This window comes from Sorex fumeus, unplaced genomic scaffold (assembly GCF_029834395.1).
Source record: "Sorex fumeus unplaced genomic scaffold, SorFum_2.1 ptg000093l, whole genome shotgun sequence".
In the NCBI taxonomy this organism is placed as follows: Eukaryota; Metazoa; Chordata; class Mammalia; order Eulipotyphla; family Soricidae; genus Sorex; species Sorex fumeus.
This window is the reverse complement of record NW_026606150.1, coordinates 7619365-7644141: the sequence shown is the minus strand read 5'-3', so window position 1 is coordinate 7644141 and position 24777 is coordinate 7619365. Positions and strand designations below refer to the sequence as shown.

Sequence of the window (24777 nt, the reverse complement as noted above, 5' to 3'; positions counted from 1 at the left end):
CGGGGTGGGGGCGTCGGCTTACACGCCCTTCCCCCCACACATCGCTCTACCCAAGCTGACGGTGCAGGTTCCAGGAGGGCTGCGGGTCGGGGGCGTCTTCCTCCCTCCTGCCCCTCTGGCGACGTCCACGTCAGGGCCCAAGGCCTGAGCCGGCGGGTGGGTGCAGACGCCCCCGCCCCGCCCCCTCCGCCGCCCAGCTGCCCCCTCCCCCCGCACCCATACCCCATCGGGGCCCCTGTGAAAGCAGATGCCCTCAGCTCTCGGGACCCCGGAGGGCCCATGGGTGGTCTGGAAGGGCCCGACGGTGCTCTGTCCGCAGTGCTCTGCCGTCTCCAGCTAACGGCGTGGGGGGGGGGGTGTTCCCTGGAGCAGCTACATAGGAAGGGCCATGTCCAGCCCCACTGTGGGTGGGCACATGATGGCTCGCTCAGGCCCCCTCAGCCAGGGAGAGCGGGGGCAGAGGTGAGTGCCCCGTGTCCCAGATTCCCACGTGGCTCTGTCCCTGGCCTCTTTTGCGGGGTGAGTGCCCAGGGCCAGTGGCCGCTGTCACAGGAAGTGGTCAGCACCCCTCTCCCCATGCACCCCCAGTCTCGCTCTGGCCCTCCCCGGGCTGTGGCTGGCTCTGTGTTGGGGAAGGACACGGTGCCCACGGGGCTGAACCGGTCACTACCCACAGTGGGTGGAACGGGGGACCCGCATGCTGCAGGGAGCGCCCTGAACCCCCCAACTCTAAGGGCAGCTTCACCTGGTGATACTCCTGCCCCCAAGGGCCTGCCCTGGGTGGACCTGACCTAGGCACACAACCGGGCCACAGGCCTCATCCCATAGGGGCTGCACTGCACCTGACCACACTGGCCATGCCTGACCACTCCTGACCACTGACCTCTCCTGACCATGTCTGACCAATACTGACCACTCCTGACCGTGCCTGACCACTCCTGACCGCACCTGCCCATGCTTGGTCACTCCTGGCCGTGCCCAGCTGCCTTCTTCACTGTGTCTCGGCATGTCTGGAACATGCTCCACCCTCTGGCCCAGGTCTACACCATGCCCACACCGTGTTGCACCACCTCTGCACTGATTCTACTCAGGTCTACACCTCATCTGAGCTGTCTATACTGTGTCTGACCGGTGTCTGCACCTTGTCTCACCTGTGTCTGACCCATGTCTACAGCATGTCTGTTCCTTGTCTACACCGTGTCTGATCCATGTCTACACCATGTCTGACTCGTGTCTATACCATGTCTGACCCAGGTATATGCCACATCTGACCCCTGTCTGCACCTTGACTGACCCATGTCTACACCGTGTCTGACCCATGTCTACTGTGTCTGATCCATCCATGTCTACACTACGTGTTATCCACGTCTATATCACATCCACCCTGCAGCTCTGGAAACTGCATCTGCCAGTGGAGCTCAGTTGCCAGCAAAGCCCCCCCCCCCTTGGCCAGGTGGTCTGTCCAGAGCCCTTAACCCTGTCTCTGCCAGGTCTGGCGCCATCACCCCCGCCCCATGAGGTCCTCAGGGGTCTGGGTCCTGCTCCTCCCCATGTGTCACATGGGTCCCCCACCCGCAGTGTCCAGGGCGCAAATGGGGGGCTGTCCCGTCTGGGTCCCCGTTCCGTCCCCTCCTCCCAGGGGCACCCCCATGAGCCGGGCACCGTCCTGGGAGTCTGTTGGGGGCCACGGCTTCAGGTCTGCCCTGTGGGAGCAGAGGACATTGTGGGCATCTCTGCATCTGCGGGAGAAGATTCTGGAAGCTTCTGGAGACCACAGTGCCCAGATCATCACACCCTTAACCGCGTGGGGGAGGGGTGTGGATGGGTGGGGGTGTGGCCCCCTCTGGGCTCCAGGGCACAGTGTGGTGGGCAGAGCAGAGCCGAGGGCAGTAGGAGTGTGGGTTGGCGCGGTGGGCACGGGGGCAGGGCCGGAGAAGGACCCCGGTGCGTGGACGTGGACGGGGCCGCCCGTGCTGGCCGCCATTGCAGAGGGCCACGTGGGCACCGTGTGGAGCCCAACTTACAGTCCCGTTGGCTTTTTCCCGTCTCCTCGCTCCCTCTGCCTCTTTCTTCCTTTTTTTAATCTCGGAAGCGGCTCTCTTAGCAACCAGAGAAACGCACCCTTAATCACAGCCCCGGCAGATGCGGCAGACACAAGCGCCCGCCCGCCCGCGGGGTTGCTCCGTCTCGGGGGGCCTGGCCCCGCCCGGGGGCGCCCCTTCTGCAGCGTCCCGCCCTCCGGGGTCCGGGGACGGAGCGCTGAACCCGCCTGAGAAGTGGCTCTCGCGCCAGCCCTGGGAGCCGGGAGCCGGGGCCAGCCAGTGCTGGTGACACTTGAAGCGTTTTATCCTCTCTCCGGGTTTTTTTTTTTGGGGTGTTTTATTTTTTTCTTATGAAAAGGGAGGAGGAAATCCCGTTGGCTCCAGGGTAATTGCCGCGATTGGGGGGGTGGGGAGCGGGAAGTCAGAGGTCCCCGCGTCTGATGCTTCGGAGTGAGAATCTAGGTCATGTTCAGAGATCGCAGGAAGCCCGCCCCGCTGCCCAGGGCACGCGGGGCTGGGCTGAGGCTTTTGTGCCACGCGCCCGTTTGATCTCGGGGCGCCCGCGAGCCGCCCCACGGCGCCGCCGGAGCAAACTTGGCTTTTTCTTGCAAAATCCCATTAGGAACGCGTCAGCATCCCAGAACGCCTGGGATTCTCGGGGCGGCGGGCGGCTGGCAGGGAGCCCCGGGGATCTCCATGCCCGCTCCCCCTCCTCCTGAGGACACGGCTCCCCAAAGCGGCATCAATGCTCACATGACGGGCGTCGGCAGAGGCAGCGGGCACTGAGCTGCCCCGGGCTGCACACGCGGGGCTCCCGGCTGACGGAATATGGGGGGGGCCTGGCCACCGGCGCGCCGGGGCTGGGATGCCCGGCTGAGCGCGGCAGCACACAGCGCCCAGACACCCACCGCCGCCGCCGCCGTGCCCGGGGTCCGAGCCGCTCCAGCACCGAGGGGCCAGGCTGCCCGCCGCGCCTTCCTCCCAGCCGACAAGGTTATATAATGAGCGGACCCGTGCCGGGGTCGGAGGGAAAATGAAGTCTTTGATAAATGCCTTCAGCAAGAAGGAAGGTAAGGAGAGGCGTCGTCGAGCGCGCGGGGCAGGCCAGGGGCACCTCGCCGGGAGATGGGGGTGGGGCACCCCGGTTCCTGCTTAGGCTCGCGCTTTCCCGCCGCCAAGGGGATGATGACTTGGGACGCGTTTTGGAGCCGAGGAGGGAAGCCCCCGTGTCAGCCGGCTGCGTCCTGACCTTGCCAAACAGCTCCGGGCACTCGCGTCCAAGTGTCCCCCACCCACCCACCCCGACCCCCAGGACAGAGCGGAGGGCGCCTCCAGGGGGCCCGGCCACCGAGGGCGTGGGAAGTTCGCCCTCACTTCTAGGAGAGGCTGGGAGACGGACGGGGCGTGCGGCTGGCGTGCCAGCCCGGTGGCGGAGGCTCTTCCTCGGGCGCAGGGAACGGTGGCAGAAGCACCGGCAGACTTTGAAAGTACAGACGCTTCTTGTCAGCCCTGGTGTGGTTTCTGGGTTTTTATTGTTGGGGGTATAAATAAACACATGGAAGGCAGCTAAGAAAGTATCCGCCCACTTGGAGATCGCAGATTGCCTGGGAGAAGGAAACAGTTGGGTGGAATATTAATCATTTTCAGACAGGAAAAGTTATTTTTAACCCTTTTCACAAAAAAAAAATAGAAAGAAAAGAAAAAGGAAAAAAAAGGGGGGGTTGGGGAGGGGAGAAGAAAATGAACATTTCCACGGATGGCTCCGGCGAGGCAGTTTACGGGCTGTGACTTGGAGGGAGGACGCCCCAGCCAGGGGTGCGCGGGGAAGAAATTTCCAATTAGATGGCACGGCAAACTAATTTCATGTGAATCTTGGTAATTAAGCGAGATCATTTTCATTAGAATCTTGGCCCTGACGTCACCGCTGAGATGCCAGCCGACTCGCGGGCCGGACCCTCAGGGCACATCTGGGCGTGCAAATGACCCCCCTTGCCTCCCCTCACCTTCCGGCAGGGCTGGGGTGCGGTGGGGGGGACGCCCGCGTGCATCCTGACTGACGGCCCCCGGCCTCCCTCTCAGGCGGCCTCCCGGGCCTCCTTCTCGGAGTTTCCGCGAGAAACTGCCTTTGTCTCTGCTTCTCCGGGCACCTTCGTGCCATGTGCTCCCCACCCCCACCCCCTGTGCAGGGGGCTGGGCTGGGGCTTGGAAGCTTGTCTACCCTCATGTCTCCCCTCGGTTGTGGGAACCCCCCCACTTCTAGGCACCTCGTCCCATCTGGGGGGCTGGGGAAACAGCACAGAGTGAACCAGCCCCAAGGTGGGGGCAGGGCACGGGCCCGAGAGCGTGGGGCACCCGGGTTGGGGTGCACCTCCTCCGTGTCAGCCCACCTGCCTTGGAGCACGGGGACTTGGGATGGTGGACGCCCCACGTACCGGGGTGCCCGCTGCCCACCCCCAGGAGACCTCCCACCCCGCCCCTGTCTCAGACCCCAGGGAGGGTCTCCCGAACCCATCCCCCGCCCAGAGAGGATGAGGCCATCTGTGTGGCCCCTGGGTAGAAAGTGGACAGGACCATCTCTGTGGACCGTCTCTGTGTGTCCCTGGACACAGAGTGGACGGGGGCCATTCTCTGGCCATTCTTCTCCCCGCCCAGAGCCCCCCTTCCTGGGACACCCTGGACACAAGGTGGATACGACCATTTCTTTGGAGTCCCTTGTACAGAGTGGCCGGGGCCATCTCTTTGGAGTCTAGTCCTCCCAGATGGCCCCGGCCACTCTGTGTGTCCCCTGGACACAGAGTGGACAGAATCATTCCCTGGCTCCTGGACATAGTGGCCGGGGCCATTTCAGAGCAGCTCCCCAGTGTGGCCCCGCCGTTCTTCCAGGGATGGCAAAGCTGGACAGAGCCCAGGCTGCCCGGTGGACTCTGCCGGCGCTGTGTCCGGCTCCATGAAGGCTCCGGCCACCCGGTTGCCCGTGGGGTTTCTCGTGGCTTCTGTACAAACAGGAGCAGGGCGGGCGGTGGATGGATGGGACTCTACCCTGAATCACTCAGTCCTTCTCTCCTGGGGGTCTTGAGGCCCCTCCCGGCGGGGGGGACATGTTCCCTGGGGCTCAGCACCTCCCAGTTTGGGGGCGTTGGTGGGGGTTGTGGCAGGCAGACCCAGGCCCGGTGCTCAGCGTCTGTGCTGAGCTCGGCAACCCAGTGCCCCCATCTGAGCGGGCCCCGCCTGGCAACGGCTCTGGAGTCCAGGGTCCCGCGTGAACGTGGCCAGTGGTCAGTGTCCTGTTCTGGATCCCAGTGGTCAGTGCCTTTGCCCGAGCTCTTCCTGCAGCAGCTGCTGACGCTGACCCCCAAAGGCGCTGACCCCCCTCCCCCACGCGAGCCCCAGACCCACCGTCCAGAGGCTCCTGGCCGTGGAGACGCTGCCCGGTGTGCTGGCCTGTCCCTATTTCGTGCACCTGAGCCTGGCGGCTGGGGGGCGTCTGCACCCATTGCTCCCGAATCACCCTCTGCGTGTCTTGGTCTGGGGCCACCCCCGGGGGTGCTCGCCGAGGGGCTTCTCCGGGCTCAGGGAGCAAACGGGGACCCTCCTGCATGCACGGCCCGGCCCCGCCCAGAGCCCCCTTTCCCGGGACCCCCTGCACAACCCACCTCCCCCGACCTTCTGCTCCAGCTCTGGGGCGCAGGGCACCAGCAGGCTGTTTCCGGGTGAGGGGTCCTGGGGCCGCGGGGGTCCCTCCGCCCCCTGCCCCTCCCCACTGCAGGATGGAAGCACCCCCACCCCGTGCCCCTTCCATCCTGTGCGCTGGCTTCGTCTCTGCTCCCCCTGTCCCCGTTCCTGGCCCTCGGCTGGCATGGCGGCACATGGGGGGGGGGGGGGGGTTGCTGGCTTTGGTGCCGCCCTACCTGCCCTCACCGCCTCTCCCCTGCTCTCCCCGCAGTGCCCTTCCGGGAGGCCCCGGCATACTCCAACCGCAGGCGGCGGCCCCCCAGCACGCTGGCCGCCCCCCGGGTGCTGCTACGCTCCAACAGCGACAACAACCTCAACGCCAGCGCGCCCGAGTGGGCCCCGCGCCCCGCCGGCCCCCGCAGCCTGTCCCCGCAGCTGCTGCCGCCCCCACCCGGCCACGGCCCTGGCCCCCGCGGCAGGCCGGGCGGCCCCGAGGATGGCGCGAGGACCCCGCTGCCGTGGCCCGTCGGGTGAGTCAGGGCCCCCACGAGGAGGACTGCAGGCCCCGGGGCCTGGACGTGGGGTGGACGGAGGGGGCAGGCGCTGTGGCTCCGCCTGGGCCGGCCGCACCCCTGCGCCCGCGGGAACGCTGGACTCTGCAAGGAGCAGGTGAAGGCCGGCCCGGGGACGCGGTGGCCAGGGCCCAGCTTCCTGGTCCTTCCTTGAGATGAGGCCGGCGTAGGGTGGACAGGGCAGGGATGGGCTCGCCCCGCAGGGCCTGCTGCTCCCTGAGGCCAGGCCACACGCTAGCAGGGCCGGGTGGACGCTGATCGGGCCCGTGGGGGGCTCTGGCCCCACCCCCGAGGCCTCCTGGGGTGGACGCCTGGAGGTGGGAGTCCCGGCTGGCACTGTGCGGGGCCGAGGCTCGAGGTCCGTCGCGTCCCTGCACTGACTCGGAAGGCGAAGGGCCCCACTGTGCAGGCCAGGCTGGGGGCTGAGGCCAGGGTCACGGATCCGGAAGGGGCGGCCGTCTGGAGGCGGGGAGGGGAGACTCAGTCCCTGCTGGCCCCTGCAGTGCTGGCGCCTGGCCTCCAGGAACACCTCTTTTGGGAGGGTCTGGTCGGCACTGGTCAGGGCTTCCTCCTGACCCTGCGCTCAGGGGTCACTCCGGGCAGGATCTGGAGGACAGCAGGACTGCAGGCCGGGGATGGAACTTGGGTCGGCCACTCCACCCCTAGAGCGGGTCCAGTTCTCCCTGGACTCTGGGCACCGCTGGCCCGGGGGGAGGTACTGGGAGCGGCTCCAAGCTCAGTCCAGGGGTGGAGGGGGGGAGGCTGAGAAAGCCCACCCCGCCCCCTCCCTCCCGAGCCCATGGCAGGGTAGCCCGGCCAGCACAGAGAAACCGCGGCCCAGCGAGGGGACTTCGATCCCCGCCACACCCCCAAGAGTGACCCTGAGCACAGAGCGGGGGTGACCCCCGAGATCCTCCCACTGGGCCCCCAAAACACTGGTAAAAGGAGAGGAAAACAGGACAGGGGTGGAGGGTGTGCAGACCCCGAGCCAAGTGTGCATGTCTGTGCACGTGTGCGTGACTGCATGTCTGTGTGCCACATATGTCCGTGTACGTGTCTGTCCATGAGTGTACACATGTATGTTTGTGCATGTGTCCATGCAAATACGAGTCGGTGCATGCATGCCTGTGTTACGTGTCTATGCACATAACGTGTACACGTGGATCTGTGCATGTGTACTGTGTACATGCGTGCCTGTGTTACACATGTCTATGTAAGTGTGTACGCGTGTGCACGTGTGTCTGCGTGTATATTTGTATGTATACATGACTGTCTGTTGCATGTGTCTGTGTGTACATATATCTACACGTGTGTGCACATATGTGTTTGTGTGCATGCATGCCTGTCTGTTGCATGTGTCTGTGTATATCTGCATGTGTCTTTGTGTGTCTGTGGCATGTGCCCAGGCAAGTCCTCCCGGCCACCAGCCTGTCCCCATGCCCCATGCTCTGCCCATACTGGACCGGGTCCTACAGTGAGGCAGAGCCTGGCCCATGCCCGGGGTGGTCAGCACTGCCCGGAGGCCCCCACGTGTGTGGGCATGTGCTATGAGCAGGTCTCGGGGACCCCCTGACGACCTGTCTCCTGAGCTTGGGCCCTGCCTCCCACCCCCTCCTGCCTGGCTGTGTCCACCTGTGACGGAGGGACCCTGCACTGTCAGGGTCCATGGTGGGGCCAGCCCCCTCCCGTTCCCCTTCACCCCACAGCGCAGCCCTTTTGCTGGCATGAATGGTCCCAGGGGGTGCTGGGTAGGACACTGGCCCCCAAGTCCTTCCTCGTCGTGACACCCTCCCCAGGGCTGCCCTAGTGGGGACCTTCCCTCGCCTTCACACAGTGGGCAGGCAGAGGGCCCTGACATGGGGCTGTGCCTTGGTCAGGCACCAGGCGGCCTGGTGACAGTTCAGGTCAGGTCACGTGCAGAGATGCGTGTGGGCTTGTGGACAGCTCCAGCCTGGTCACGTCCTCCTGCACATGGTGAGGGATGCTGAGTAACCCAGGAGACCCCGGCCAGGCCTGCGGGACCCTGTACCAGGGGTGAGGGTGTGGACACTGCCCGGTGTTCCCGCCTGGCCTTCGTCTCAGCGCCTGCTGCCCCCTGCCCTGCCCCCCTTGCCCACGCCCGCAGCCTAGAGGGCTCCGTAGCACAGTGCATGGCCACTGGCTATGTGCAGAGGGCAGGTATGGCCATGGGGGCAGCATCTGCCCCTCTCTGTTGCATGACCCTGTGGGCCAGGGTCAGGACTTGCTGGCGATTGTCCATCCCGGGAAGGGGGGCTGGGGTGCGTTCTCGGATGCAGAGACGGCAAAGGCCATGGGCCCCTGGGACTGCAGGGTGCGGGCTCGGATGGGCTCGAGGGGCCGGAACCTCTTACGTGGCTCGGAGTCCCCCACTCTCCTGTCCTGAACCAGGTCCCCAGTGTCCAGGCCTCCACTGAGCACCACAGCTGCCCCCTGTCCTTCCAGTCCCCTGGCCCTTCTCTGCCCACAAAGAGGCCTGGCCTGACTCCCCCTAACCCCAGACCTCAGCGCATGCCCGGTCCTTCATGCTGACCCACTGGACATGAAGAATGTAGCCTTGACCAGGGCCCTCCCCGGCTGGACAGGCACCATGAGGCCTGTCTTGGCATCCTGAGTCAGTGGGCAGATGAGTGATGGAGGGATGAGGGCAGGCGGGTGACTGAGGGGGAAATGAAAGAGTGGGTGGGCAGGGTGGGGGGAGTGGGAGAGAGGATGGGAGGATGGATGCATCTACCAATGGGAGGATGGATGGATGGATAGATGGATGGATGGATGGATGGATGGATTAGTGGATCGATGGTGGGTGGATGGATGAGTCCTGGATGGATGGTAGGTGATGGGTGAAAGGATCCATGGATATTTGGTGGGTAGATGGGTAGATGAATGTTTGGTTGGGCAGATAAATGGTGGGTGGGTGGGTGGGTGGGTGGGTAGGTGAGTGGATCGAAGGTCGGTGTCAGATGGACGGCTGGATGGATGAGAGGTAGACAGATGGAGGATGGTGGGTGGATGGCGGATAGATGGGGAGATGGATGTTCAGTTGGGCAGATGGGTAGATGGCTGGATAATAGGCGGATGGGTAGATGGACGGGTGATGATGGGCAGGTGGGTGATGAGCGGATGGATGGATGTCGGGCGGATGGATGATGGGCAGATGGATGGATGACAGGCGGTGGATGGGTGACGGGAGGATGGATGGATGATGGATGGGTGACAGGCAGGTGGATGGATGGTAGATGAGTGGGCCTGGATTTCTCCTGACAGTCGGGTTTAGGTGGGCTCAGCCTGCCCACTGTTAGTAAGTGGAACCCTCTCAGCCATTCCTCTGGGGGTTCCCCTAAGAGCACGGGGGCCTTACTGGGTCCCCAGTTCTGAGCAACACCCACCTGGCCACTGGGGTCAGGGCCTCTGCCTGGCCAGTCCCCTCGGCCTCCAGTCCTGTTCTCTCTGCCCTCACCCCGTTGCTTCCTGGAGAAGCCCGTCTTTCTCTCGGTGCCCACCCTGGGGGGTCAGCTGCTCTCCTGGCCTGACCCGCCCACCTCTCACTGTCCCTGCTGCAGCCCCACCTCCTGGGGGGCCATCCCCCACCCTCAAAGCCGTGGCTCTGGGCTGGAGTGATAGCACAGCGGAGAGGGCGTTTGCCTTGCACGCGGCCGACCCGGGTTCAATCCCCGGCATCCCATAGGGTCCCCCGAGCACCGCCAGGAGTGATTCCTGAGTGCAGAGCCAGGAGTCAGGGAGTCAGCCCTGAGCATTGGCAGGTGTGACCCCCCACCCAAAAAAAAAGAGCCGCGGCTCTGGGGACCGCACTGTCAGTCCGCGGGGCCTGGACGCCCTGATGGGCTCCCTGCCCTGAGGGGGTACGCATTGCCCTGTGTCCCTCTCCCACTGCCCCCTGCAGGGGCGGCCGACATGGCCCTGGCTTGGGGCGCCCCCTTTGTGGTGCTCTCTTTGGGACACACTTGGCCCCCTCAGGATTGGCTCTGTGATTCTGGAACTTTCTCCAAGCACGGTCACAACCCCTCGCTCCCCGCCACAGTGGACTCCAGGTCCTCCCCATGTGCCTGCACGTCACCCCCAGCCTGAGCCCTGCCCAGGCCAGGCCACGCGTCCCCTGCACTGTGGCCAGTGCATCACCCCGGGGAGCCGGGCCTCCACCTGTCCCCCGCCCGCCCTGTCAAGCAGGACACAGGTCCCCTGCGTGTCCAGGGGGTCGAGCTACCCCCGCAGAGGCCTGTCCATGGAAGGACGGGAGTGTTGGCTGGGACACTGCGGGGCCTGGGGTCAGCCACCACCGTGTTACTCTGCATCCTGACCATCACGGTCTCTCACGGAAGGTTCTAGACATTTCCTCAATGAGGAAGGGCTGACTGGGGCTTAGAGACTGAGGATGAGGTGGGGACCCAGGTGCTGCCTTGATTGCTCCCCACACCCCGTACCCCAATGTTTTACTTTATGGGTTTGGGGCCACACCCAGCAGTGCTCGGGGCTTGCTCCTGGCTTGGAGCTCAGGGTTCCCGCCCGGCAGGCCTCAGGGCTCAGTGCTGGGGGTCGAACCCGTGTCAGACCAGACGGGCGTGCAGGGCAAGCTTCCTGCCTGTGGACTTCCTCGGGCGCTGTGGCCTTTACACTCCCGTCAGAGGCTGAGTGATGCCCAGGTCGCCCCTGGGCCCGCACAGACCCCCGGGGGGCTGCTGAGATGGGGATGGGCGGGCGCAGGTCTCGCTCACGGGCACGGCAGGGCCCACCTGCAGCCCTGACGCCCCCTCCTGTGCCCTCCCCACAGGCCCCCCTTCGTGCCCGGGGCCAGCAAGGACCAGCTCCCCGACTTCCAGCTCCCCGCGCCCCGGCGGAAGCTCTACAGCGCGGTGCCCGGGCGGCTCTTCGTCGTCGTCAAGCCATACCAACCCCAAGTGGACGGCGAGATCCCGCTGCACCGCGGGGACAGGGTCAAAGGTCAGTGTCCGCTGGCTGGGGGGGTGGGGGAGAGGGGGGCACCCGGCTCTCTCTGTCCGGCTGCGCCAGATGAGCACGTGAGGATGAGCCGGAGACGGGGGTCCCAGAACACGCTCTGGGCACTGAGCCCACAGGGCCCCTCACTGCCCGTCACGGCCACGCTCGCCCGCCGCGTGGGGCGCACACAGGCCCCCCACACACGTCTGGCCCCCCGGGCCCCGGCTGCCTGGGACCCCCAAAGTCCTCTCCCACCGAGCCAGGAGCCCTGGTCCCGGGTCTGTCCCGCCGGGGAGCTGGACCCGGAGCAGCCGCCACCCTGGACAGCGGAACGGGCAGCCTGATGGCTGTTGGCAGTGGCCATGCCCAAGTCTCTCCTCCGATCACACCCCCAGTCTGGGTCCAGCTGCTGGGAGACTGGTGGCCCAGTGGGCCTGTCCTGCGGCCCACACTGCCCCGTTGGTCTCAGCTCCGGGGCAGCCAAGGGACTCCTGGTCATCCCCACTAGGGACTCTCTGGCTACCCCCAGACCACCAGGGCTGCGGGGGCGAGGGGCATCTCCGGGACCCCTGGCCAGTCCCTCCTGCCCTGGCTCTTGTGTGCTCCTCCATCCTAGGAGCTGATGACCAAGGGCTGGATCGAGATAGACATGGCACTTGGTGGGGACAGTCAGAGGGGATGGTCATGAGGGGGTAAGCCACTAGGTGGGTATGGTCACTAAGGAGATGGTCACTAGCTGGGGATGTCACTCGGGGGGATGATCACCAGGAGGGATGGTCACTAGGGTGGTCGGTCACTAAGTGACGATCACTGAGAGATGGCCACTAGGAATGGTCACTAAGTGGGGACAGTCACTAAGGGACAGTCACTAGGGGGACCTCCTTCCTGCACGTCTCCCTCCTGGGGTGCAGTGGGGCTATCGGAGACCACCCCCCTCGCCCAGGGACCCTGAGTCCACCCCAGCACCAGAAACAAAGGGGAATTTGGGGGGAGGGGTGGTACTCCTAGCAGTGCTCAGGGCTGACTCCTGTGCTCTGTGCTCAGGGGTCACTACTGCTGGCAGTGCTTGGGGGACTCTGTGGGGATCGAACCTGGGTTGGCCGAGTGCAAGGCCAGCGCCCTGCCCACTGTACTCTCTCTCTCCAGATTGATGAATGAGCAACTGGGTTGCCCCCAAGAGCCCCCCAGGGGAGCAGAGGGCGGGCACGGGCCTTGGGGTCAAGCTCACGTGCAGCCCCTCTGTGACCACTAGGGACCCTTGGACTGAACGCGCCCGGGGCCGCCACCCCTCACTCCCCAACACATACCCCACTCTCCCCAGAGGGGTCCTCCCTGGGCCCCCGTCCTTCACCTCGACTCCCGGCCCTGAAAGATCCCTGGTGTAGGTGTCCTGAGTTGTGTCCCCAAGGAAGATGCCAGGGGGTCGGGACCTAGGCAGGGGGCTCAGGACCTTCCTGTTCATCGTCTTCCCAGGGGACGCCTGGGACAGGTGGAGGCAGCCACAAACCCCTGTGCCACATGGACACAGCGTCCAGCCGGCCCCTTGGACAGCCGGGAAGCTGGCCCTGAGGCACAGTCTGCACACTGTGGGGCTTGGCTCCTGGCACCCGGGTTCTTGGGGAGCCAGGGCCTGGTGCCTGAGCGGGAGGCGGGGGGGGGGGGGGCGGGTTTTTGCAGGAGGGGAAGGTTGTGCCCCCCCCCCGCCAGTTCCCGCAGAGACCAGGAGGGAGGTGGGTCATTAGATTCAGGGAACGGAGAGACGGGACAGCGGGGAGGCTGCTGGGCTCGCAAGTGACCACCTGGATTGGATCCCCGGCATCTCAGGGTCCCCCAGGCCCCACCTGGAGTGAGCCCTGAGCACCACCAAGTGTGCCCCCAAAGTGAAAACAGGCCATTTTCTTTAGGGAGCCTGAGGGAGAGAGGAAGGCGGCCGGGAGGGAGCAGGGCCTTCTCCAGAGTGGACGCCCCAAGAGGGACCGGGCATCTCGCCAGCCCTGCAGCGAGGCCGCTCACCTCTGCAGAGATGCCAGGAAGCTTTCACCCCGCCCTTCTCACTGGGGGCCAGACACCCCCTCCCCGCTTGTTCTGGGTCTGCTGTGAACCCCCATCTCTCAGCTGCTTGCAAAGGTCCCGTGGACCCACACGGGCCGCCAGACCCCACCTCTCCCCTCCAGCCCCCGACGTAGCGCACGCTCACGTGATCACGCAGTGACTTCGGGCACAGGAAGCAGAAAGAGGGTCTCTGTGGGGGCTGCAGGGGGGGGGCTGTGCCCAGCAGGGGTCTGTCCCCCGCCCCTCACCGGCCCACCCGCTGACACCTGCCCTCCTGGTTTCCAGTTCTGAGCATCGGCGAAGGGGGCTTCTGGGAAGGCAGCGCCCGCGGCCACATCGGCTGGTTCCCGGCCGAGTGCGTGGAGGAGGTACAGGGCAAGCCCAAGGATGTGCCGGCCGGTAAGACAGGGTGCGGCCTCATGTGCCCACCCGGGGGGACATCCGAACGGGCTGAGTGCGGGGCGGCGTGGGAGAAGGCGCATCCACACACGAGCGGTGGGGGGGCGGGGGGGGGCTGGGCTGCGGGCCTGGCCCTGGGGGAAGGCCTTGGGGGGTGGGGCCGGCGTGAGGCCCCCTCTTGGGTCCCCAGTGCCCGGATGCTCGTGTGGTTCAATGCGTCGGAGGAATCTGCTCGGGGAACTTGGTCTGCCGGGGAGAGTCCCATGCAGTGCTCGGCCGGGGTGGTTCTGTGGTTCTGAGCTGGTGGCCAGTGGCCAGTCCATGGATGGGTGCGAGGGGGCGCATCCTGATGGGGATGGACAGGGGAGTGGTCATGAGCCAGAACCGTGAGGTGAGTTCTGGTCAGTTTGTCCACTCTGGAACGTGGACTCTGGGCCTCGTGGGGTCTGACTGGGCCCCGAGGATCTGAGTGGGCCTCGTGGGGTCTCACTGGGCCCTAAGGGGTCTGACTGGGCGCCAACGGGCTGACTGGACCCTGAAGGATCTGACTGGGCCTTGAGGGTCTGACTGGGCCCCGAGGGTCTGACTGAGCCCTGAGGGGTGTGACTGGGCTCCAGGCCCTGCGGGTCTGTCCAGCCATGGTGCCGTGGGGGGCTCCCTCATCATTGCTGCAGGTCCCGGTGGGACCCCCACCCTATCCATCGCTGGGCGTTCCTGGGCCCCCGGCCCATCCTGGCCTCTGGCTCCCGCTGAGGCTCCCCAGTGGGGTCTCTGCCAGGCCTGTCGGAGGATTTTCTGCCCAGGGGCGTCCATTCCTACTGTCCTCAGCAGGAGCCCTGACAGTCCAGAGTCAGGCGGTCACCTTGAACCTCGTCTGGGACTGTGCTGGCACGAGTCTGGGGGCCGGAGCTGGATGGGGGCTGGTCAGCAGGAGGCTGTTTCTGGAGGTGGGGTCCCCCTCCTGGCCAGCTACCATCAGCGACGAGGCAGCCTCAGTCTGTGGGTCGCTGGATGCTTCTCCTGGGTCTGTCTGCACATGTCTGTCCCCAGTTTCCTGTTCTTCCATCTGGGCTCGTGGGTCGGACCCTGGCAGAGGCCTTGGAGCAGCCTGTCTTGGGGCGCACGTGTGGTTTCTCCTGGGGAGACACGTCCACACACCTTGGGGCAGCCTTCGTGGGTCAGCTGCCAAACAACCCCCTGGACGCGGCTCTTGACTCCTTCCCACTCACTGGGGCCCTCCATGGCCCATGATGGGGTCTGGGGGCCCCAGGGACCATTCCCACCCCGAGGTGCAATGCCCACAGCACCAGGGTCTACCGCCCTTTGCTTCTTTGCCAGCTGGACCTTCTGCCTGTCCACGTGTCCGGCCATCCTTGGCGGTCACCATGTCCCCAGTATTGGGTTGAGGATGGGGCTGGGGAGTGTCGGGGGCAGAGTGCCCCCCGCCCTTCACTCCTGTTTCTGGGCGTCCCACCACCAGAAGCTGGCTGGAAAGGGTCAGGCAGACTCGGGGCCACCAACCAAGCACCCAAGGGTGGCTGGAGACCCCAGCCCAGAGCCGGGACAGGGGCGCTGGCCGAGGGGGTCCCCAGTACTCCTCTCTCCCGCTGGAAGGGGCACCCCCTTTCCTGCAGGAAGCAGGTTGTAGGCGTGGAAGGGCTCGTCCCCACCCCCTGCCCAGGCGCCCCGCGGGTTCGAGCATGGCCGTGCCGGCCTCAGTTTCCCAACAGCTGCACAGGACTCGGCTTGGCCCTTTCTCCTTGGTGTCCTGCGATTGGCCCAAAGAAGGGGGCAGGGCCCTGTTGGCTCCTTTCACATCTTGTGATTGGCCCGAGGAAGGGTCGTGGCTCGGTTGGATCCCTTCACGTCCTGCGATTGGCTCAAGGAAGGGGGCGGGGCCCTGTTGGCTCCTTTCATATCTTGTGATTGGCCCAAGGAAGGGGCGTGGCTCGGTTGGATCCCTTCACGTCCTGCGATTGGCTCAATGAAGGGGGCGGGGCTCTGTTGGCTCCTTTCACATCTTGTGATTGGCCCAAGGAAGGGGCGTGGCTTGGTTGGATCCCTTAACATCTTGCGATTGGCCCAAGGAAGGGCGGGACCCAGAGGGGCAGAAGTATTTCCCAGGCTGTGGCCGCTGGGACCCGCTGATGGATGAGTTCGGAGCCAGAAACACCCTTGGGCCACGGTCACCGAAGGTCAGAGCTGCTGTTAGCCATCCGCTGAGTGCGGGGGGTCAGCGTCCACCCCTGTCCTCACCCTCCAGCACAGCCGTCTCCGGCATCTGAGGGCCCCCCACCCCCGGCCAGGATGTAGCCTCCCTCCCAGTCAGGGACACGGACCAGCAGCCCCACTGGACTTTGGGGTGTCACGTGCACAGCCAGGGTCTGGGGGAACAGCTGTTGTGACTCCCCATGAAGTGCCACGGAAGATTCCAGAACCCAATGTCCGGCGTGGCTGGTTGTGAGTGACGCAGGCTTCCCGGCCCGCTGGGTTACTGCCCCTCTAGCAGGTGAGGTGTATCTACAGGTGAACCTGTGCCCTGTGACTTCTAGAAGCTTCTAGGAGCAGAGCGAGGTGGAGATCAGGTCACAGGTGCCTTGGTAAGATGGGGTGGCTGGTCCTGTCTGCTCCCTGAGGCAAGATTTGCCCGGGACCCTGGAGCAGCACTGCCACGGGCCCGTTTGCTGGACCGAGAGTCGACCCTCCCCCAGAGCCCCTGGGAGGTCTCGGGCCCCCGGGCTCTGCAGGGGACAGTCCTGAGGGTCAGGGTGAGGACTGACTGCACACACACCGCGCCCCCCCCACTCCTCTGCTCTGGCCTTGGCGGTCTGTACCCCCATGTGAGGGCCCCCCGGAGCCCTTCTGAGGCCTGGGGAGACGATCGTCCCTGCTGTCCCCCCTGGTCAGTGCCTGTCTGGGACTTTGGGGCGTTCAGTGTGGTTCCCCTAGTTCCTTCAGAGTCCGAGCACTGTTTGTGGGGCTGTATTTGTCATTTGGACCAGATGGCGGGGGTCACATCACCCCACCCACAGCCAAGTTGACCAGGCCTGCTGGTACCCCGAGGAATGATGGGTTGGCTGATCTTTGCGTTGATTGAGGTAGGGTGGCTCACGTTGATGCTTGGGGGGAGGGGTCCCCATGCACAGAAACCCAGCCTGGCACTCATCTCCAGTGGGCGACACCCTCAGAATGCTCGGTGCCCGCGCTGGCTTTGGGGACCCTGGTGGCCCAGTTCCGGCTTTAAAAATAGGTGCAGGGTCGTTTATTCAGGTCACTCGCTGAAGAGGCAGAGTGCAGGTTCCCGGAGGCTGTGTGGGTTCCCGTGAGGACGCCCGGCTTCAGGCCCGCCCGAGGGGGCCCTGATGGGTGGGGGGGATGTCACTCAGGCAGGCCCCCCTGTGACACGAATAACGATCTTCCTCATCTCCCCGTTCTGTCATGCTCAGGAGCTACGCTGGTCACAGCCCCCTCCCTGGAGGTGTCCACGCCACGGGGCTCTCTCCAGCACCCACATGTCCCCACGTGGGAATCAGGGTTTCAGGAACAGCGGTTCAGGCGTGCCAGGGATGTGCTGGGCAGCTTTCTCCTCTGGCCACCCGGCTGTCCCTTGTGTCCTCCTGGCTCCGGACTCTGTAGGTTGAGGGCTTTACCTGCCCCGCGAAACCTCCTGGGCTGCCCTCGCCCCTGCAGCTGGGGGCCGGGCCAGGGCTGGGGCGGGACCCCGGGGCAGACAGGAGGAGGTGGCCGTGACCTGGGAGCTGGAACGGGCTGGACTGTCACTCTGTGTCCCCAGGGGCCAGCAGACCCAGCCGTGCCCACAGAGTTCCCTCAGTCACGAGTGCGCCAGCCATGGTCAGAGGCCACCGTGTTCCATGGAAGAGTCTGGGTGGACAGATGGCTCCGTGAGCGCCAGTGTTGACTGGAATATTAGTGAGCGCCTCCCCCCCCACCACGCTGGCTCCAGAGGAGTCGCGGGTGGTTCCCTATTGGAAGGTGAGAGAAATGGCACAGTTTGGTGAACCGTGTGTGTCCCCCCACCCCCCTGCCTTCACAACAGTTTATTTATTTATTTATTTTGCTTTTTGGGTCACACCCGGCGATGCACAGAGGTTCCTCCTGGCTCTGCACTCAGGAGTTACTCCTGGTGGTGCTCAGGGGACCATATGGGATGCTGGGAATCGAACCCGGGTCGGCCGCGTGCGAGGCAAACGCCCTACCTGCTGTGCTATCTCTCCAGCCCCCCACAACGGTTTATTTTTTTAAATTATTTTATTTTTTGGCTTTTTTGGGTCACACCCGGTGATGCACAGGGGTTCCTCCTGGTTCTGCACTCAGGAATCACTCCTGGAGGTACTCGGGGAACTAGATGGGATGCCAGGGATCGAACCCGGGTCGGCCGTGTTGCAAGGCAAACGTCCTACCTGCTGTGCTATTGCTCCAGCCCCCAAAACGGTTTATTAAAACACAATCCTGGCCACGCTCCCAAGCTCTGCCGGGCCAGGCCGCCCTGTGGGGTCCTGTTGGTTGGGCCTACCCAGGCCCCAGCCCCCAGCAGCCCTGGCGCAGGTCAGCGGGGCCCCCACTGTCCCCTCCTGCCACTCCAGGGGTCCGGAGGGGAGCATCAGCCTGGGTGGAGGCATGTGAAGGACAGCGTGCCCTCATCCCTACCAGCCTCCAGCAGGTGCCTTCTGGGCTGGCCGCCTAAGGCCCAGACCCCCTGTGGACAGCACCTCACTCCAGACCCCAACCTCCCACCCCCACCCCTGAGTGAGTTGAATGAGGGGTGGGGTTTGCTGGGGATGGGGGGAAGGGGCACCTCTTAGTGTGGATCTGAGCGCAGGTGACGGCAGAAGGTGGTCCCGGGGGAGACCCTGAGTCTCACCGTCTCCATGCTGTGTGACCTGGGTGCCTCCCTTGTCCTCTCTGAGCTCTGTCTCCCAGCCTGGGCCAGACAGCAGCATGCCCCTCCCCCGCATGTAGAGAGGCAGGGGTCACCATGGAAGGTGTGGGAGGGGGTCCAGGGGGACTTGCAGGCTCATGGAGCGCTGACCGCGGCACCCCTGTCCTCGGCCCACAGAACAGGTGACGGGTGCCGTCCTCAGCCTGGCCTGCAGCACGTCAGGTGGGGACTCGTCCGTGTTGGGGATTTGGCCTGTCTCCCTGCACCAAGCTGGGCTCATGGCACAGGCTGCCTGGGGGTGGGCACAGTGGGCACGAGAGGGGGGCACGGGTGGGGGCTCTGGAGGAGGGGTCCTGCCCCGGGAAGTTGGGGGGCCCAGCTAGGAGTGACCCGGCCGTGCAGACACCGTGTGGGAACACGGGATTTTCGCGGAAGTGACCAGGAGTCACCAACGCGTCCAGTGCCCGCCCCGCCCGGCCTGTGGGCCCGGTGAGCCCGGGTTCCAGACCCATCCCGGGCCCAGTTCCCCCAGAGCCGGGCCGCTGCAGCTCCTTCTGGACAGGAGGGCCATCATATGGCGCCCGGCGGGCGGGCGGGCGGGGATGTTGTTTTTGGCTGCTCAGAAATAGAGTCTGGGAAGCCAATCCGGGATCATGAATAAACATCGGCTTCTGGGGGCCGCCCGCCCCCTTCCCCCGGGACGGATGCCACCCTCAGCGGCGACGAATTCGATTTAAGACCCGCATCGGCAAGGCGGATCTGTGAGGCCCAGCGCTGCGGGCAGTGGCCATTTCCTGCCAGGTGGGGACACGTGCCCCCCACACCCCGACCTGCCTCACACGCCCTCGGAACCCCCGGGGGGGTCACTAGATGGTTCTCGAAGGCCGGCCTTGCTGCCACCCTGCCTCTCGTGGCCCCCACGCTCCCCACCAGGCCCTCAGACTGTGCCCAGCACCCACTAGCACTCTCTGGGGGGCTGGACGTGCCCTGGGCTGTCCCCAAAACGCCCAGCCCCTGCCCCCCCACCCCGGACTGCCCTCTGTCCCCCCACCGGGCCTGTCCTGAGACATCAGCCGTACTGCTGAGCACGGCTGGAGCCTCGTTCCAGAACTTTGCACCAAAGGCTGAGCTCTGGTCCTTTGCCTAGGACCTCCGACGACACCTTTTCTCACCCAGTGTTTGGTTTTGACACCAATGGAGGAGGCCCTGGGGGTCTCGTGTGTGTGTGTGTGTGTGTGTGTGTGTGTGTGTGTGTGTGTGTGTGTAGGGAAGGCTTGGCAGCAGGCCTGAGCCGGGCAGGTGGCTGGAATGGAACGGATGGACAGGGCGCCCCAGGGAGTCTCAGATCGGGAGTTAGGGGGTCTTCTGGGACCCAAAGATGCCGTGGGAGGTGATCTGTACGGTGACCTCTGCTCAGCTCAGCGGCCCCTGGCAGGAGGTCCCTACAGAGGAGCCGGGAGGCCTGTGGGGAGCACCTCCTTGGGGCTGGGAAGCTGGTCATCAAGGCTGCGAACATGGACTTGGGCCTTCAGCTAACCCCAGGGCGCCAGTGCACGGGGTCTGAGGCTCTGGCCACACTAGGGGGGGCCTGGGTTATTCCCCACAGGGTCTGGACCACGCTGGGCGGCATCTGGTCTGGGTCTTGCTAGGCGGGGTCTGGGCCATGCGGGGCAGGGTCTTGGTTATGCTGGTTGGGTTGGGGTCTGGGTCCATCTGGGCAGGATCTGGGACCACCTGGGCGGGGGCTTGGCCCACGCTGGGTGGGGCCATAGCTACGCCGGTTGGGGTTTGGGTCCACCTGGGCAAGATCTGGGTCCACGTGGGTGGGGTGGGCCGCGCTGGGCAGGGTCTGGGCCCACCTGGGCGGGGTCTGGGTCCACGTGGACGGGTCTGGGTCCATCTGGGCGCGGTCTGGGCGCACTTGGGGCGGGGTCTGGGTCCACCCGGGCGGGGTTCTGCCCAGCAGAAGTCTGGAAGCAGCCCCTCGATCCTTTTCGCCCTGGCGCCCGCGCGTACCCCCGGTGGCCCGCGCTGGACTGTGGCCTCAGCGGCACAGATGACCGCAGCCGGTTCAGCGCTGGGCAGCATCACAACGTCCCTCGTCTCCCGCCCCCGAGGATGGAAAATCATCTCCTCCGAGAGCAGGGATTGGCTTCCTGGGGAGGTCTCCCCGCGCACCCCTTGCCCTCCCGAAATTCCCCGCCGCTCCTGGGGTCCCGGGCTGGTCTCTGCTGGCCACTGGCCGCGCGTGGATGGGCGGGGGCGCCCTCTGCCGGCGCCGTGGCGCGCTGCAGCCCTGCCCGCGCTCCTGCCCAGCCCCCGGGAAGCCGCGGTCACATGCCTGGGCCGGCCGCCCGCGGCTCCCTGGCACCTGGGCGTGGAGAGGTGGGGTGGGGTGGGGAGCCCTTCGCCCCGGGGTGCTGCGCCCCGCATCGGGGCCCGCGGCAGAGGGGCTGCGCATCCCCGTCGGTCCTGAGAACACTGGAACTCCTGCCCAGGCCCTTGGTTCCTGTGCTGGGGGGCTTCAGGGGGACGTTTCCCCGATGGAAGGCGAGGTCGTGGCCGGCTGCCACCCCAGGACTCACCTTCCCGGACATCGCCGTGGCACCGGGCCATGAGGGAGGGTTCCAGAGCCAACCCCCAGCCGGCGGGCAGCGCCGTGGGCAGCAGGGCTGGCTGTGGATGCCGGTGGTCCCTCTGGTCATCCAGCCGGGTGGGGAAGACGCCCTCGCACCCGGAGGGTCAGCCACAAGCCCCCAGACCTGCGGCTTCTGCCTTTTCATTCCTGCCCAGCAGTGGCCACTGAGGTGCATCCTGGTTAGCAGCACCTTTGTGCAGACAGGCGGGGTATTCCCAGGGACGGGCAGGGTATTCTGTGGACGGGCAGGGTATTCTGTGGACAAGCGGGGTATTCTGGGACAGGCAGGGTATTCCGGGACGGGCAGGGTATTCGGGGACGGGCAGGGTATTTCTGTGGACGGGCGGGGTATTCCGTGGACAGCAGTTTCACTGACAGGTGGTTAAAGGCCAGCCTGTGCACGTTTGCAGGGAACACGTACTTTTCCGTCTTTTGTCACTTCGTTTGGGGCCACACCTGGCTGTGTTCGGGCTTCCTCCTGGCTTGGTGCTCAGTCCTGGCTAGCTTGAGGTCAGTGGCGCGAGCTGGGCGCCTTCCCTGCCGCGGCGTCCCTCCGGCCAGTGTGCGGCCTCGGGGCTCAGCTCTGCGTGGTGTCCCCACTGAGCACACACAGCTCGGGGTGGGGGCCCCACCTGGCTGCGGCCTGGCAGCTTGGGCCGTGGCCGCCCTTGAGCCTGGCCCAGATACGGGCGCAGAGCCGCGCTGACCCAGTTCTCGTTCCTGAAGAGCCGCTTCTCACGGACGGTCCTAGAAGGAGTCTGACCGCGTCGTTCATCATCCAAACGGGGACACGGAGAGCAAAGGAGGGCAGGTGGCAGCCGGCCAGCACCAGCCCGCAGGCCGCCCTACTTACCGCAGAGCGGCCGCCTGTCCGACACGCCGCCCGCCGAGCCACCCTGCAGGCCGCCCACCCGGCCACACACCCTCCTGACCCACCCACTGAGCCACACTGCCTCCCTGACCCGCCCCCTGGGCCACACTCCCTCCTGACCCGCCCACTTACTCTGATTCACTGATTCACCTACTAACTCAGTGATTCACCCACTCACTCTCTCATTCACTGATTCACCCACTCATTCATTCACTGACTCACCCACTCACTCATTCACTGATTCACCCACTCACTCATTCACTGATTCAGTTCACTCGCTCTCTCATTCACTGATTCACCCACTCACACACTCATTCACTGATTCACCCACTCGCTGATTCACCCATTCACTCATTCACATTCACTGATTCACTGATTCACCCACTCTCTCGACCCTCTCGCTGATACACCCCATCACTGTAATTCAGATTCGCCCACTAAGTCACTCATTCATTCATTGGTTCTCCAATCAGTCACCGTCTCATTCATTCGCTCACTCACTCGTTCACTGTTCGTCCACCCCCTCATACATTCACTGATTCCTCGCTCACCCATTCTCTGATCCATCCACTCCTTCACTCCTTCATTCAGTTCCTCCCTCCCTCCCTCCCTCTGCAGGCCGGTTCCCCAGAAGCCAGCAAACCAGCCGCACCCCTGCACCCCCCCACTCTGGACTGGAGCCTCATCTTTGCAGCCCCACCCCCGCTGCTGACTCCCGGGGCGCAGCACTTGAATCTGCAGCCTGCCCCCACCCCCAGGCCCCTTCCCCGGGCGGGTGACCTGCACCTTCCTGCACCCCTCGCAGCCCACCCCACCCTTGCATTCCCTCCCCCCTCACCGGCCTCCCCCATCCCTGCCTCCCCCACCCCCACTGCTCCTTCCTCAGTGAGTACCCCCCTGCCCAGAGGCCTTCCCCACCCCCACCCCACCCCCGCGCCCTCTCCACAGCCTTCCCCCATCTGACCCCACCTCTGCCCTCCTCCCCCGCCCCCCCCATGCCCTTCCTCCCAGCTAGATGCTTCTTCTGGCTACATGAGAGCCTTGGCCTGATGGGGTCCCTGCGACGCATCTGTCCCCTGTGAGGGAGCATGTCCTTTCCGCCTCTGTCACCTGGGCAGGTGCAGCCCTGCAGGCCTGTCCCCACCGCAGTGGCCTGCAGACCACCACTTCCCCGCCTCCCACCCTCTGGCCCAGGCCCTGAGCCTCTCTGCACTCTCCTGGCTGGCGGGGGTTGGGAGGGGGGTCGCAGGGCCCGACCACCACCAGACAACCACCGGGGAAGATGGGGAGTGGGGGGACGAACCCAGGTGGAACATTCTAGAATCTTTGATTTTTTAAAAAAATTTTTTTTCAGAACTTGCGATGAGTGGGGCTGGAGCAATAGCACAGCGGGGAGGGCGTTTGCCTTGCACGCGGCCGACCCGAGTTCGATTCCCAGCATCCCATATGGTCCCCTGAGCACCTCCAGGAGTGACTCCTGAGTGCATGAGCCAGGAGGAACCCCTGTGTATCGCCAGGTGTGACCCAAAGAGCAAAAAAAAAAAAAAAAAACTTGCCATGAGTGGGGCTGGAGCGATAGCACAGCGGGTCGGGCGTTTGCCTTGCACGCGGCCGACCAGGGTTCAATTCCCAGCATCCCATATGGTCCCCTGAGCACCACCAGGAGTAATTCCTGAGTGCAGAGCCGGGGGAACCCCTGTGTATCTCCAGGTGTGACCCAAAAAGAAAAATTTGCGATGAGGGTCACCCAACATGAAATCAACCCGGTTACAGTGAGTAAAATTAAGCGGTGCCTGGGACGCTCAGGGTGGTACAGCCACCTGTACCTCTAATTCTAGAACGTTCTTTTCAGCCTGCAGAAGCCCGGTCTCCAGGTGGACACAGGCATCCCCTGCCCCATGCATGGCACCCACCATCCATGCCCGTCTCTGCAAACATCCCTTCTCCATGCGCGACACACGTGGGTCATGGAGCCCTCTGCGGGCTCCAACCTCACTCCCGCCATCACCTACACGCAGGGTCTGTCTGACTCCTGCGGGGTTCCGTGTGCCCCAGGGCGTGCCCGCTCGGCTGTCCCTTGGACCCACCTGCACAGTTGTTTCTGCTCATCTGGTGCCTTCAGCCCTGGGAGTGTTTTTGGGTTTTGTTTTGTTTGCTTTTTGGGTCACACCTGGTGATGCACAGGGGTTCCTCCTGGCTCTGCACTCAGGAGTTACTCCTAGCGGTGGTCAGGGGACCATATGGGATGCTGGGAATCGAACCCGGGTCGGCCGCATGCAAGGCAAACGCCCTACCCGCTGTGCTATCTCTCCAGTCCCCCTGGGAGCATTTTTGAAGGGATTGAGGCTCCTTCGGTGAGTGTCCAAGGGGTGGCAGTGCTGGGGCACATGGCCCCCCCAGGCCGGCTGGCCCTTCTGAGTGTGCACCGTGCAAGCCTCACCCCGTGAGGGGCAGGTGGCCACCGTACAGGGAAATGGCCACCAGCATGGCCCAGAGGTCCAGCACGCAGCGGACGGTCATCATACCTGTGTCCGACGCCCACACACGCCCCGCCCCCCCGTCCAGGGGGACATCCCAGCCCCCGTGTCCCACGCCCTCACCCCCACACGCCCCCCCCCCGCCCCCAGACAGCTCGGAGGTTCCAGCGAGGCACCTTCGCA

At 65.0% G+C, this 24777-nt stretch overlaps 1 protein-coding gene across 4 annotated transcripts in view; it reads left to right on the top strand.

The window, feature by feature from the left end:
- SHANK2 (SH3 and multiple ankyrin repeat domains 2) overlaps nucleotides 1-24777 on the top strand; it is a 169687-nt gene that overhangs the window by 38591 nt on the left and 106319 nt on the right. For 3 of the 4 annotated variants that reach the window (XM_056131815.1, XM_056131814.1, XM_056131817.1), the window contains exons 10-12: nucleotides 5986-6244; nucleotides 11091-11260; nucleotides 13595-13708. In XM_056131815.1, the coding sequence (XP_055987790.1) occupies nucleotides 5986-6244; nucleotides 11091-11260; nucleotides 13595-13708 (543 nt within the window). Of the gene's footprint in view, nucleotides 1-2960; nucleotides 3113-5985; nucleotides 6245-11090; nucleotides 11261-13594; nucleotides 13709-24777 lie in introns of those variants that run through there. The other variant, XM_056131818.1, reaches the window with a different exon arrangement.